The sequence below is a fragment of the Sylvia atricapilla genome, unplaced genomic scaffold (genome assembly GCF_009819655.1).
Source record: "Sylvia atricapilla isolate bSylAtr1 unplaced genomic scaffold, bSylAtr1.pri scaffold_150_arrow_ctg1, whole genome shotgun sequence".
Taxonomy (NCBI): domain Eukaryota; kingdom Metazoa; phylum Chordata; class Aves; order Passeriformes; family Sylviidae; genus Sylvia; species Sylvia atricapilla.
This window is the reverse complement of record NW_027077079.1, coordinates 1-14,877: the sequence shown is the minus strand read 5'-3', so window position 1 is coordinate 14,877 and position 14,877 is coordinate 1. Positions and strand designations below refer to the sequence as shown.

The 14,877-nt window shown below is 60.0% G+C and overlaps 1 protein-coding gene across 1 annotated transcript; it reads left to right on the top strand.

Moving 5' to 3' along the window:
• Positions 1-18: 18 nt before the first annotated feature.
• AHNAK (AHNAK nucleoprotein) lies at positions 19-14,872 on the top strand (the record flags this gene model as incomplete). The annotated part of the gene is made up of 5 exons (XM_066340233.1): positions 19-169; positions 2,218-2,432; positions 3,257-4,114; positions 4,157-11,587; positions 11,750-14,872. Coding segments are annotated over exons 1-5 (11,778 nt in total), but the record flags the coding sequence as incomplete, so codon positions are not given.
• Between the last annotated feature and the right edge of the window lie 5 nt (positions 14,873-14,877).

The window sequence follows — 14,877 nt, the reverse complement described above, 5'->3', positions numbered from 1 at the left end:
TGCCCCCTGACCCCGCAGATGGCCGAGGAGCCCCCCCGGGAGCTGCTCCTGCCCAATTGGCGCGGCAGCGGCTCCCACGGCATCACCATCGCCCAGACTGACCACGGCGTCTTCGTCCGGCGCGTCCAGAGCGGCTCCCCCGCGGCCAGGACGGGCGTGGTCCGCGAAGGTGGGGCGCCTGGGGGCACCTGGGGGCACCTGGGGGGGCTGGGGTCACCTGGGGGCACTTTGGGGGGTCTGGGGGCACCTGGGGGCACCTAGAGGGGGTCTAGGGACACTTGGGGAGGTCTGGGGGTCACCTGGGGGCACTTTGGGGGGTCTGGGGGCACCTGGGGGGGCTGGGGTCACTTGGGGGTCACCTGAGGGCACCTGGAGTCACCTGGGGGGGCTGGGGTCACCTGGGGGGGTCTAGGGGCACTTGGGGGGGGGTCTGAGATCACTTGGGGGGTCTGGGGTCACTTCAGGGGGGCTGGGGGCACCTGGGGGCACCTGGGGCAGTCTGGGGTCACCTTGGTGGTCTGGGGGCACCTGGGGGGTCTGGGGGCACCTGGGGTCACCTGGGGGCACTTTGGGGGGTCTGGGGGCACCTGGGGGGGTCTGAGATCACTTGGGGGTCACCTGAGGGCGCCTGGAGTCATCTGGGGGGTCTGGGGTCACTTGGGGGCACCTGGGGCGGTCTGGGGTCACCTGGGGGGGTCTGGGGCACCTGGGGTCCTTGGGGTCACCTGGGGGGGCTGGAGTCACCTGGGGGGGTCTAGGGGCACTTGGGGTCCTTGGGGTCACCTGGGGGGGCTGGGGTCACCTGGGGGCACCTGGGGTCACCTGGGGGGTCTGAGGTTACTTTGGGGGGTCTGGGGTCACTTGGGGGGGGATCTGGTGGCATCTCGGGAGCTTCTGGTTCTGTCCCCATGGGGTGGTTTTGGGGCTCAAAATCGGATTTTTGGGGTTCCAAACTGGATTTTTGGGGTCCCTTGTCCCATTTTTGGGGTTCTTTGGTCCATTTTTGGGTCCCTTGTCCCATTTTTTGGGTCCCTTGTCCCACTCTGGTGTCCCCTGAGGTGTTCCATTTCTCTGTCCCCACGACCCCACGGTCACCGGGGTGGGCACAGGTGGGGGGTGGCCCTCCCTCTGTCCCCCCGTGTCCCCTGCGGTGTCTCCATGTCCCCTTGACCTGTCCCCTGCGGTGTCCCCATGTCCCCTGAGGCGTCCCCATGTCCCCTGACCTGTCCCCTGAGGCGTCCCCGTGTCCCCTGACCTGTCCCCCGGCGTGTCCCCTGCGGTGTCCCCATGTCCCCTGGCGTGTCCCTGAGGCGTCCCCGTGTCCCCTGAGGTGTCCCCTGAGGTGTCCCCATGTCTCCTGACCTGTCCCCTGCGGTGTCCCCGTGTCCCCTGACCTGTCCCCTGCGGTGTCCCCGTGTCCCTGAGGCGTCCCCGTGTCGCCTGAGCTGTCCCCTGAGCTGTCCCCGTGTCCCCTGAGGTGTCCCCTGCGGTGTCCCCATGTCCCCTGAGGTGTCCCCGTGTCCCCTGACCTGTCCCCCGGCGTGTCCCCGTGTCCCCTGAGCTGTCCCCTAAGGTGTCCCCGTGTCCCCTGGCATGTCCCTGAGCTGTCCCCGTGTCCCCTGAGGTGTCCCCTGCGGTGTCCCCATGTCCCCAGCGGCATCCCCGCGTCCCCTGACCTGTCCCCCTGCGGTGTCCCCGTGTCCCCTGACCTGTCCCCTGAGGTGTCCCCGTGTCCCCTGAGGCATCCCCGTGTCCCCTGACCTGTCCCCTGCGGTGTCCCCATGTCCCCTGAGGCATCCCCGTGTCCCCTGACCTGTCCCCCGCGTGTCCCCGTGTCCCCTGCGGCATCCCCATGTCCCCTGACCTGTCCCCTGAGGTGTCCCCATGTCCCCTGAGGTGTCCCCGTGTCCCCTGACCTGTCCCCCGGCGTGTCCCCGTGTCCCCTGAGGTGTCCCCGTGTCCCCTGACGTGTCCCCGTGTCCCCTGACCTGTCCCCTGCAGTGTCCCCGTGTCCCCTGACCTGTCCCCCGCGTGTCCCCGTGTCCCCTGAGGTGTCCCCGTGTCCCCTGACGTGTCCCCGTGTCCCCTGACCTGTCCCCTGACCTGTCCCCCTGCGGTGTCCCCGTGTCCCCTGAGGTGTCCCCTGCGGTGTCCCCGTGTCCCCTGAGGCGTCCCTGTGTCCCCTGACCTGTCCCCCGCGTGTCCCCGTGTCCCCAGGGGACCAGATCGTCAGTGCCACCGTGTACTTCGAGGGGCTGCGCTCGGGGGAGGCGGCGCAGCTGCTGCAGACCATGGGGCAGCACACGGTGGGGCTGCGGCTGCAGCGGCGCGGGGACCCCCCGGGGACCCCCGGGGACACCGGGCACCGGGACACCGGACACGGGGACACCGGACACGGGGACACCAGCCCCGGCAGCCCCGAGGTGGTGCTGGTGAGTGAGGGGCCGCGAGGAGGAGGAGGGTGGGGAGGAAGAGGAAAGGAGGAGGAGGATGAAGGTGAGAGGGAGGAGGAGGAAGAGGGAGAATGGGGATGGGGATGAAGGTGAGGGGCAAGGGGAGGAAGAGGAGGGTGGGAAGGAAGAGGAAGGTGAGAGGAAGGAGGAGGAGGAGGAAGAAGGGGGTCGTGAGGGGGAGGATGAGGAAGAGGGGGGATGGGGATGAAGATGTAGGTGAGGGGCCGGGGGAGGATGAGGAGGATGAAGGAGGAAGGGGAGGAGGAGCAGAATGGGCGAGGATGAAGGTTAAGGACGATGAAGATGAGGATGAGGATGGTAGGAAGGACAGGGATGAGATGAGGATGAGGATGAGAACGAGGACGAAGGTGGGGATGAAGGTGAGGATGGAGAGGAAGATGAGTGTGGTAGGGAGGATGAGGATGAGGGTGGGGCGGGGTTGGGGATGAAGGCGAGGATGAGGATGGGAATGAGGATGTGGACAAGGATGGGGATGAGGATGAAGATGGGGATGAAGGTGAGGATGAAGATGAGGACGAGAACGAGGATGAAGGTGAGGATGGAGATGAAGATGAGTAGGGAGGATGAGGATGAAGCTGAGGTGGGGATGGGGATAAAGATGGGGATGAAGGTGAGGATGAGTATGGTAGGGAAGATGAGGACGAGATGAGGATGAAGATGAGGATGAGGACAAAGTGAGGAGGGGCTGAGGCCGGAGACGAGGCTGAAGGCCAGCACGAGGCAGCGGGTGACGGTGACGATGACGATGGCGGGGAGGAAGCTCACGTGGCCCGTGCCCGCAGAGCGGCGACGATGAGGAGTACCAGCGGATCTTCACCACCAAGATCAAGCCCCGGCTGCGCTCTGAGGACGAGGCCGAGGCCACCCAGAGCAGGACCATCACGGTCACCCGCAGGGTCACCGCCTACACCGTGGACGTCACCGGCCACGACGGCGACTTCGGCCTCCAGGTGACGCCCCCGGAGCCGGGGACCCTCCCCGGGACCCCCGAGGGGCTGCACCTCAGGATGGACGCCCAGAGCCCCCAAATTCCCGCCGGAGAACCTGGAAAATCCCTCCCCGGCTGGAAGAGCTCGGGGTCAGCGCTCGGGGTCAACGGACAGTTCGGAGAGTTGGACGCCAAGGGTCAAGCGTCCGGCGCGGCGCCGTGGCCGCAGGGGGAGGTCACCTGCTCCTCGCCGGACGTGGGCAAGATCAAAATCCCCACCTTAAAAATCCCCAAATTCGGCTTCCAGGCCGGAGGTGAAGCCGCTGCCCCGCAGGTGGGCGTGGACGTCACCTGCCCGGGCGTTCCCGCCCTGCCCCAGGTGGGCGTGGAGGCCAAAGGTGTCGCCGAGGTCCCCTCCCCTCCTCTGGACGTCCCCGGCGTGGAGGGTCCGGCCCTGGACGGCGCCAAGGGGAAAATCAAAATCCCGCACTTGACCTTCCCAAAATTCGGCGCCCAGGGCGACGTGGGCGTGGCCGCAGAGGTCCCCAAGGGCGTGGCCGTGGAGGTCCCCGAGGGCGTGGCCGTGGAAGGAGAATGGAAAGGCCCCGCCTTCAAGAAGGTGGAGACGCCCCAAATTTCGCTGTCGGACGTGAACCTGCACCTGAAGGGCCCCAAGGTGGAGGGGGAGCTCCAAGGCCCCAAGGGGCTCCAGGTGGACATCAAGGGTCCCCAGGTGGACGTGAAGGGTCCCCAGGTGGACGTGAAGGGTCCCCAGGTGGGCGTGGCCGGTCCAGGAGGTGGCCTCAAGGGCCTGGAGATGGACGTTGACCTCCAGGGGTCGAAGGGAGGAGTGGCCGTGTCCGTGCCCGGCGTGGGGGGCGAACTGAGGGGACCTCAACTGGACATTAAAGGCCCCCGGGTCGGGGTGGAGGTGCCCGGAGTGGACATCAAAGGCCCCAAGGTCACCACCCCCCAAATCTCCGTGCCCGACGTCGACCTCAAAGGGGCCAAGGGAAATTTGGACGTTTCTGCCCCAAAACTGGAAGCGGAGCTGAAAACCCCCGGGCTGGACATCAAAGGGCCCAAAGTGGACATCAAAGGGCCCAAAGTCGAGGTGGAAGCCCCAGATGTGGACCTCCAGGGGCCCGAGGGGAAACTGAAATTCCCCAAACTGAAAATGCCGAAATTCGGGGTGAAGGGAGAGACCCCCGAGGTGGAGGTGACCCTCCCCAAAGGAGGGGTGGACGTCAAAGGCCCCAAGGTGGACGTCAGTGTCCCCAGTGTGGACATCAAGGGCCCCAAAGTGGACGTCAAAGGCCCCAAAGTGGACATTGAGGCGCCCGAGGTGGACGTTCACGGCCCCGAGGGAAAATTCAAGATGCCCAAGTTCAAGATGCCCAAATTTGGGATGCCCGGGGTCAAGGCAGAAGGTCCCGAGGTGGACGTGACCCTCCCGAAGGTTGACCTGGACGTGTCTGGCCCCAAGGTGGACGTCGAGGCGCCGAATTTGGACCTTCAGGGGCCCGAAATGAACCTCGAGGCCCCCAAAATCTCCGTGCCGGACGTCGGCCTGACCCTGAACGGCGCCAAGGTCAGCGGCGACCTGGACGTGTCCGTGCCCGGGATGGACATCAAAGGGCCCAAAGTGGACATCAAAGGGCCCAAAGTGGACATCAAAGGGCCCAAAGTCGAGGTGGAAGCCCCAGATGTGGACCTCCAGGGGCCCGAGGGGAAACTGAAATTCCCCAAACTGAAAATGCCGAAATTCGGGGTGAAGGGAGAGACCCCCGAGGTGGACGTGACCCTCCCCAAGGGCACAGTGGACGTTTCGGGGCCCGGCGTGGCCGTGGAGGTGCCCGGAGTGGACATCAAAGGCCCCAAGGTGAAGGTGCCCGAGGTGGGCATCAAAACCCCGCAGATCTCCATGCCCGACATCGACCTCAACCTCAAAGGGCCCAAGGTCAAGGCGGATTTGGACGTTTCCGCCCCAAAACTGGAAGGGGAGCTGAAAACCCCCGGGCTGGACATCAAAGGGCCCAAAGTGGACATCAAAGGGCCCAAAGTCGAGGTGGAAGCCCCAGATGTGGACCTCCAGGGCCCCGAGGGGAAACTGAAATTCCCCAAACTGAAAATGCCGAAATTCGGGGTGAAGGGAGAGACCCCCGAGGTGGAGGTGACCCTCCCCAGGGGGGAGATGGACGTTTCTGCCCCCGGGGTGGACGTTGACCTCCCCGGCGTGGACGTGGAAGGGCCGGAGGTCAAAGGGAAAGGCCTCAAGTTGAAAATGCCCGAACTCAACGTTCAGAGCCCGAAAATCTCCGTGCCAGATGTGGACCTGGGCCTGAAGGGCCCCAAACTGAAAGGGGACGCCAAAATCGACGTGAAAGGCCCCAAACTGGATGTGAAAGGCCCCAAACTGGACGTAAAAGGCCCCAAGGTGGACGTGGAAGGTGCCAAGCTGGATGTGGAAGGTCCCAAGTTGGATGTTGACGTGCCCGAGGTGGATTTGGAAGGTCCTGAAGGGAAAGTGAAAGGCCCCAAGTTCAAGATGCCGAAACTCAACGTCAAATCCCCCAAAATCTCGATGCCGGACGTGGATTTGAACCTGAGGGGACACAAAACGAAGGGAGAGGTGGACGTGTCCCTGCCCAAGGTGGAAGGGGACATCAAGGGGCCGAAGGTGGACGTGGAGGTCCCGGATGTCCACCTGGAGGCTCCGGAGGCCAAACTGAAAATGCCCAAGGTGAAAATGCCTCATTTCAACGTCTCCGGCCCCAAGCTGGAGGGGGCCGAGGTGGACGTGACCCTGCCCAAAGGAGAGGTGGACATCTCTGGGCCGGAGCTGGACGTTGAGGGGCCCGAGGTGGACGTCGGAGGAGCGGAAGGGAAGTGGAAAGGTCCCAAATTCCGGATGCCGAAGCTGAACATCAAATCCCCCAAAATCTCGATGCCGGACGTGGATTTGAACCTGAAGGGACACAAAGTGAAGGGAGAGGTGGACGTGTCCCTGCCCAAGGTGGAGGGAGACCTGAAAGCCCCAGAGATGGACGTTAAAGGGCCGAAAGTGGACGTGGAGATGACCGGAGTGGATTTGGAGCGTCCCGAGGGGAAGGTCAAAGGCCCCAAGTTCAAGATGCCCGAGATGCACATCAAGACCCAGAAGATCTCCATGCCCGACGTGGACATCAACCTCAAAGGGCCCAAGGTCAAGGGTGACATCGATGTCTCTGTCCCTAAACTGGAAGGTGACCTGAAGGGCCCTGAACTGGACATCAAAGGCCCCAAAGTGGACATTGAGGCTCCTGACGTCGACATTCACGGCCCTGAGGGAAAATTCAAGATGCCCAAGTTCAAGATGCCCAAATTTGGGCTGAAGGGAGAAGGCCCCGAGGTGGACGTGACCCTCCCGAAGGGAGACCTGGACGTGTCCAGCCCCAAGGTGGACGTTGAGATGCCGAGTGTGGACATGGAGGGGCCGGAGGGGAAGGTCAAAGGGCCCAAGTTCAAGATGCCCGAGATGCATTTTAAGACCCCCAAGATCTCCATGCCCGACATCGACCTCAACCTGAAGGGCCCCAAATTGAAGGGAGATGTCGATGTTTCGCTTCCCAAAGTTGAAGGTGACCTCAAAGCCCCAGACCTCGACATCAAAGGCCCCAAAGTGGACATTGACGTGCCCGAGGTGGACGTTCACGGCCCCGAGGGAAAATTCAAGATGCCCAAGTTCAAGATGCCCAAATTTGGGATGCCCGGGGTCAAGGCAGAAGGCCCCGAGGTGGACGTGAACCTCCCAAAGGGAGACCTGGACGTGTCCGGCCCCAAGGTGGACATTGAAGGTCCAGAGGTGGACGTGGAGCTGCCCGAGGGGAAGGTCAAAGGTCCCAAGTTCAAGATGCCTGAGATGCACATCAAGGCCCCCAAGATCTCCATGCCCGACTTCGATCTCAACCTCAAGGGCCCCAAAGTGAAGGGAGACGTTGACGTGTCCGTCCCAAAAATCGAGGGAGATCTGAAGGCCCCAGACCTGGACATCAAAGGCCCCAAAGTCGATGTGGATCTCCCCGACGTGGAGCTGGAGGGTCCTGAGGGGAAACTGAAGGGTCCCAAGTTCAAGATGCCAGAGATGCACATCAAGGCCCCCAAGATCTCCATGCCCGACATCGACCTGAACCTGAAGGGCCCCAAACTGAAGGGGGACATGGACATTTCCGGCCCCAAACTGGAGGGTGACCTGAAGGCCCCAGACATTGACATCAAAGGCCCCAAAGTGGACATTGAGGCTCCTGACGTCGACATTCACGGCCCTGAGGGAAAATTCAAGATGCCCAAGTTCAAGATGCCCAAATTCGGGATGCCCGGGGTCAAGGCAGAAGGCCCCGAGGTGGACGTGAACCTCCCGAAGGGAGACCTGGACGTGTCCGGCCCCAAGGTGGACATTGAAGGTCCAGAGGTGGATGTGGAGCTGCCCGAGGGGAAGGTCAAAGGTCCCAAATTTAAGATGCCTGAGATGCACATCAAGGCCCCCAAGATCTCAATGCCCGACGTCGACTTCAACCTGAAGGGCCCCAAGGTCAAGGGTGACATCGATGTCTCTGTCCCCAAGCTGGAGGGTGACCTCAAAGCCCCAGAGATTGACATCAAAGGCCCCAAAGTGGACATTGAGGCTCCTGACGTCGACATTCACGGCCCTGAGGGAAAATTCAAGATGCCCAAGTTCAAGATGCCCAAATTTGGGCTGAAGGGAGAAGGCCCCGAGGTGGACGTGAACCTCCCGAAGGGAGACCTGGACGTGTCCGGCCCCAAGGTGGACGTTGAGATGCCGAGTGTGGACATTGAGGGGCCGGAGGGGAAGGTCAAAGGGCCCAAGTTCAAGATGCCCGAGATGCATTTTAAGACCCCCAAGATCTCCATGCCCGACATCGACCTGAACCTGAAAGGCCCCAAGGTCAAGGGGGGTGTTGATGTCTCTGTCCCCAAGCTGGAGGGTGACCTGAAAGCTCCAGATGTGAACATTAAAGGTCCAAAGGTGGACGTGGACATTAAAGGTCCGAAGGTGGACGTGGACGTTCCTGAGGTGGACGTTGAGGGGAAGTGGAAGGGACCCAAGGTCAAGATGCCCGAGATGAACATCAAGGCGCCAAGATTTTCTCTGCCTGACGTCGACCTGAACCTGAAAGGTCCCAAGCTGAAGGGAGAGGTGGGCGTGGCTGCCCCGAAAATAGAAGGAGACGTGAAAGTGCCCGAGGTGGAGTTGAAAGGACCCAAAGTCGATGTGGATCTCCCCGACGTGGAGCTGGAGTGTCCTGAAGGGAAAATCAAAGGTCCCAAGTTCAAGATGCCCGAGATGCACATCAAGGCCCCCAAGATCTCCATGCCCGACTTCGATCTCAACCTGAAGGGCCCCAAAGTGAAGGGGGACGTGGACATTTCTGTCCCAAAGCTGGAGGGTGACCTCAAAGCCCCAGACCTCGACATCAAAGGCCCCAAAGTTGACGTCGACCTCCCCGACGTGGAGCTGGAGGGTCCGGAGGGGAAGATCAAAGGGCCCAAGTTCAAGATGCCTGAGATGCATTTTAAGACCCCCAAGATCTCCATGCCCGACATCGACCTCAACCTGAAGGGCCCCAAGGTCAAGGGTGACATCGATGTCTCTGTCCCCAAGCTGGAGGGTGACCTGAAAGCCCCAGAGATTGACATCAAAGGCCCCAAAGTGGACATTGAGGCTCCCGATGTCGACATTCACGGCCCTGAGGGAAAATTCAAGATGCCCAAGTTCAAGATGCCCAAATTTGGGATGCCCGGGGTCAAGGCAGAAGGTCCCGAGGTGGACATCAATCTCCCGAAGGGAGACCTGGACGTGTCCGGCCCCAAGGTGGACATTGAAGGTCCAGAAGTGGATGTGGAACTGCCCGAGGGGAAGGTCAAAGGCCCCAAGTTCAAGATGCCCGAGATGCACATCAAGGCCCCCAAGATCTCCATGCCCGACTTCGATCTGAACCTGAAGGGCCCCAAGGTCAAAGGTGACGTGGACGTGTCCCTGCCCAAGCTCGAAGGGGACATCAAAGGACCCAAAGTGGATGTGGATCTCCCCGACGTGGAGCTGGAGTGTCCAGAAGGGAAAATCAAAGGCCCCAAGTTCAAGATGCCCGAGATGCACATCAAGGCCCCCAAGATCTCCATGCCCGATGTTGACTTCAACCTCAAAGGGCCCAAGGTCAAGGGTGACATCGATGTCTCTGTCCCCAAGCTGGAGGGTGACCTGAAGGGCCCTGAACTGGATGTGAAAGGCCCCAAAGTTGATGTGAATCTCCCCGACGTGGAGCTGGAGTGTCCTGAGGGAAAACTGAAGGGGCCCAAGTTCAAGATGCCCGAGATGCATTTTAAGACCCCCAAGATCTCCATGCCCGACATCGACCTGAACCTCAAAGGGCCCAAACTGAAGGGGGATGTGGACATTTCTGGCCCCAAGCTGGAAGGTGACCTCAAAGCCCCAGACCTGGACATCAAAGGCCCCAAAGTCGATGTGGATCTCCCCGACGTGGAGCTGGAAGGACCCGAGGGGAAGGTCAAAGGGCCCAAGTTCAAGATGCCCGAGATGCACATCAAAGCCCCCAAGATCTCCATGCCCGATGTTGACTTCAACCTGAAAGGCCCCAAGGTCAAGGGTGACATCGATGTCTCTGTCCCCAAGCTGGAGGGTGACCTCAAAGCCCCAGAGATTGACATCAAAGGCCCCAAAGTGGACATTGAGGCTCCCGACGTCGACATTCACGGCCCTGAGGGAAAATTCAAGATGCCCAAGTTCAAGATGCCCAAATTTGGGCTGAAGGGAGAAGGCCCCGAGGTGGACGTGAACCTCCCGAAGGGAGACCTGGACGTGTCCGGCCCCAAGGTGGACGTTGAGATGCCGAGTGTGGACATTGAGGGGCCGGAGGGGAAGGTCAAAGGGCCCAAGTTCAAGATGCCTGAGATGCATTTTAAGACCCCCAAGATCTCCATGCCCGACATCGACCTCAACCTTAAAGGCCCCAAATTGAAGGGAGATGTCGATGTTTCGCTTCCCAAAGTTGAAGGTGACCTCAAAGCCCCAGATCTCGACATCAAAGGCCCCAAAGTCAATGTGGACCTCCCTGATGTGGAGCTGGAAGGACCTGAGGGGAAGGTCAAAGGCCCCAAGTTCAAGATGCCTGAGATGCACATCAAGGCCCCGAAGTTCTCCATGCCCGATGTTGACTTTGGCCTTAAGGGCCCGAAGGTCAAGGGAGATGTGGACATGTCAGTTCCAAAGCTGGAGGGTGACCTGAAGGGTCCTGAACTGGACATCAAAGGCCCCAAAGTTGACATTGAGGCACCCGATGTTGACATTCACGGTCCAGAAGGTAAAATAAAGTTCCCCAAGTTCAAGATGCCCAAATTCGGGATGCCCGGGGTCAAGGCAGAAGGCCCCGTGGTGGACATGAGCCTCCCGAAGGTTGACCTGGACGTGTCCGGCCCCAAGGTGGACATTGAAGGTCCAGAGGTGGATGTGGAGCTGCCCGAGGGGAAGGTCAAAGGTCCTAAATTCAAGATGCCCGAGATGCACATCAAGGCCCCCAAGATCTCCATGCCCGACGTCGACTTCAACCTCAAAGGGCCCAAGTTAAAGGGGGACGTCGATGTCTCTGTCCCCAAGCTGGAGGGTGACCTAAAAGGCCCCGAAATCGACATCAAAGGCCCCAAAGTCGATGTGGATCTCCCCGACGTGGAGCTGGAAGGACCCGAGGGGAAGATCAAAGGTCCCAAGTTCAAGATGCCCGAGATGCATTTTAAGACCCCCAAGATCTCCATGCCCGATATCGACCTGAACCTGAAGGGCCCCAAGGTCAAGGGTGACATCGATGTTTCCCTTCCAAAGCTGGAGGGTGACCTGAAGGGTCCTGAACTGGACATCAAAGGCCCCAAAGTCGATGTGGACCTCCCTGATGTGGAGCTGGAAGGGCCCGAGGGGAAGGTCAAAGGTCCCAAGTTCAAGATGCCCGAGATGCACATCAAGGCCCCGAAGTTCTCCATGCCCGATGTTGACTTTGGCCTGAAGGGCCCCAAGGTCAAGGGAGATGTGGACGTGTCAGTTCCAAAGCTGGAGGGTGACCTCAAAGCCCCAGACCTGGACATCAAAGGCCCCAAAGTGGACATTGAGGCTCCTGAGGTCGACATTCACGGCCCTGAAGGAAAAATAAAGTTCCCCAAGTTCAAGATGCCCAAATTTGGGGTCCCCGGCTTCAAAGCGGAGGGGCCTGAGGTGGACGTGAGCCTCCCGACAGGAAACCTGGACGTGTCCGGCCCCAAGGTGGACATTGAAGGTCCAGAGGTGGACGTGGAGCTGCCCGAGGGGAAGGTTAAAGGCCCCAAGTTCAAGATGCCCGAGATGCACATCAAGGCCCCCAAGATCTCCATGCCCGATGTCGACTTCAACCTCAAAGGGCCCAAACTGAAGGGGGACGTTGATGTTTCCCTTCCAAAGCTGGAGGGTGACCTCAAAGCCCCAGACCTCGACATCAAAGGCCCCAAAGTCGATGTGGATCTCCCCGACGTGGAGCTGGAAGGACCCGAGGGGAAGATCAAAGGGCCCAAATTTAAGATGCCCGAGATGCACATCAAGGCCCCCAAGATCTCCATGCCCGACGTTGACTTCAACCTGAAAGGCCCCAAGGTCAAGGGTGACATCGATGTCTCTGTCCCCAAGCTGGAGGGTGACCTCAAAGCCCCAGAGATTGACATCAAAGGCCCCAAAGTGGACATTGAGGCTCCTGACGTCGACATTCACGGCCCTGAAGGGAAAATCAAAATGCCCAAGTTCAAGATGCCCAAATTCGGATTTTCCGGGCCCAAAGTGGAAGGCCCCGAGGTGGACGTGACCCTGCCCGACGCCGAGGTCAACGTTTCGGGTCCGAAGGTCGACGTTTCCGTCCCAGAGGTGGACCTCGAAGGCCCCGAAGGGAAGATCAAAGGCCCCAAGTTCAAGAAGCCGGAGCTGCAGTTCAACGTCCCCAAGATCTCCATGCCCGACATCGACCTCAACCTGAAGGGCCCCAAACTCAAAGGGGACCTCGATGCTTCTCTTCCCAAGGTCGAGGGCGACCTGAAAGGCCCCAAAGTGGACATCAAAGGGCCAGAGCTTGAGCTGGAGGGGCCGAAGGTGGACCTCGAAGGAAAAGCTAAAAAATCCAGGTTTAAACTCCCCAAATTCGGCTTTTCCGGCCCAAAAGTTCAAAGCCCCGAGGTGGATGTGAAGGTTAAAAAGCCTGAGGTGGAACTGTCCGGCCCGAAGGTGGAGCTCCAGGCTCCGGATTTGGACGTCCAGGCGAAGTCCAAAGGCTCCAAATTCAAAATGCCTTTTCTGAACATTTCTTCCCCCAAAATGTCGATGCCGGACGTGGAGCTGAACCTGAAGGGGCACAAAATGAAAGGGGACTTCGAGCTGTCCACCCCTAAACTGGAAGGGGAGCTGAAAGGCCCCGAGGTGGACATCAAGGGCCCCAAGGTCAACATCGAGGCCCCCGAGGTGGACGTTCACGGCCCCGAGGGGAAGATCAAAATGCCCAAGTTCAAAATGCCCAAATTTGGGGTTCCCGGGTTCAAAGGGGAGGGGCCGGAGGTGGACGTGAACCTCCCGACAGGAGACCTGGACGTGTCCGGCCCCAAGGTGGACATTGAAGGTCCAGAGCTGGACATTGAGGGGCCGGAGGGGAAGGTCAAAGGTCCCAAGTTCAAGATGCCTGAGATGAACATCAAGGCCCCCAAAATTTCCATGCCCGACATCGACCTGAACCTGAAGGGCCCCAAGGTCAAGGGTGACGTGGACGTGGACCTGAAAGGACCCGAGGTGGACCTGAAAGGACCCAAGGTGGACCTGAAAGGACCCAAGGTGGACGTGGAGGTTCCCGACATCGACGTCGAAGGCCCCAAAGGGAAAATCAAAGGCCCCAAATTTAAAATGCCCGAGATGAACATCAAAGCTCCCAACCTCTCCATGCCGGACCTGGACCTCAACCTGAAAGGTCCCAAGGTCAAAGGGGGGGTGGACATCGATCTGTCCGCGCCAAAACTCGAAGGGGACCTGAGCTTGCCGGACGTTGACCTCAAAGGGCCCAAAGTGGACATTGAAGGTCCAGAGCTGGACATTGAGGGGCCGGAGGGGAAGGTTAAAGGTCCCAAGTTCAAGATGCCTGAGATGAACATCAAAGCTCCCAAAATCTCCATGCCCGACCTCGACTTCAACCTCAAAGGGCCCAAAATTAAGGGTGACATCGACGTTTCTGCTCCAAAGCTGGAGGGTGACCTCAAAGCCCCAGAGATTGACATCAAAGGCCCCAAAGTGGACATTGAGGCTCCTGACGTCGACATTCACGGCCCTGAGGGAAAATTCAAGATGCCCAAGTTCAAGATGCCCAAATTTGGGCTGAAGGGAGAAGGCCCCGAGGTGGACGTGAACCTCCCGAAGGGGGACCTGGACGTGTCCGGCCCCAAGGTGGACGTTGAGATGCCGAGTGTGGACATTGAGGGGCCGGAGGGGAAGGTCAAAGGGCCCAAGTTCAAGATGCCCGAGATGCATTTTAAGACCCCCAAGATCTCCATGCCCGACATCGACCTGAACCTGAAGGGCCCCAAGGTCAAGGGTGACATCGATGTCTCTGTCCCTAAACTGGAGGGTGACCTCAAAGCCCCAGACCTGGACATCAAAGGCCCCAAAGTCGATGTGGATCTCCCCGACGTGGAGCTGGAAGGACCCGAGGGGAAGATCAAAGGCCCCAAGTTCAAGATGCCCGAGATGCACATCAAGGCCCCCAAGATCTCCATGCCCGACTTCGATCTGAACCTGAAGGGCCCCAAGGTCAAGGGTGACGTGGACGTATCCCTGCCCAGTGTGGAGGGAGACCTGAAAGGGCCAAAGGTGGATGTGAAAGGCCCCGAATTCGATGTTTCTGCCCCAGACGTTCAAATTGAGGGTCCCGAAGGGAAGGTCAAAGGTCCCAAATTTAAGATGCCTGAGATGAACATCAAGGCCCCCAAGATCTCCATGCCTGACTTCGACCTCAACCTCAAAGGGCCCAAGTTAAAGGGGGACGTCGATGTCTCTGTCCCCAAGCTGGAGGGTGACCTAAAAGCCCCAGACATTGACATCAAAGGCCCCAAAGTCGATGTGGATCTCCCCGACGTGGAGCTGGAAGGACCCGAGGGGAAGATCAAAGGCCCCAAGTTCAAGATGCCTGAGATGCACATCAAGGCCCCCAAGATCTCCATGCCCGACTTTGATCTGAACCTGAAGGGCCCCAAGGTCAAGGGTGACATCGATGTCTCTGTCCCCAAGCTGGAGGGTGACCTGAAAGCCCCAGAGATTGACATCAAAGGCCCCAAAGTGGACATTGAGGCTCCTGACGTCGACATTCACGGCCCTGAGGGGAAATTCAAGATGCCCAAGTTCAAGATGCCCAAATT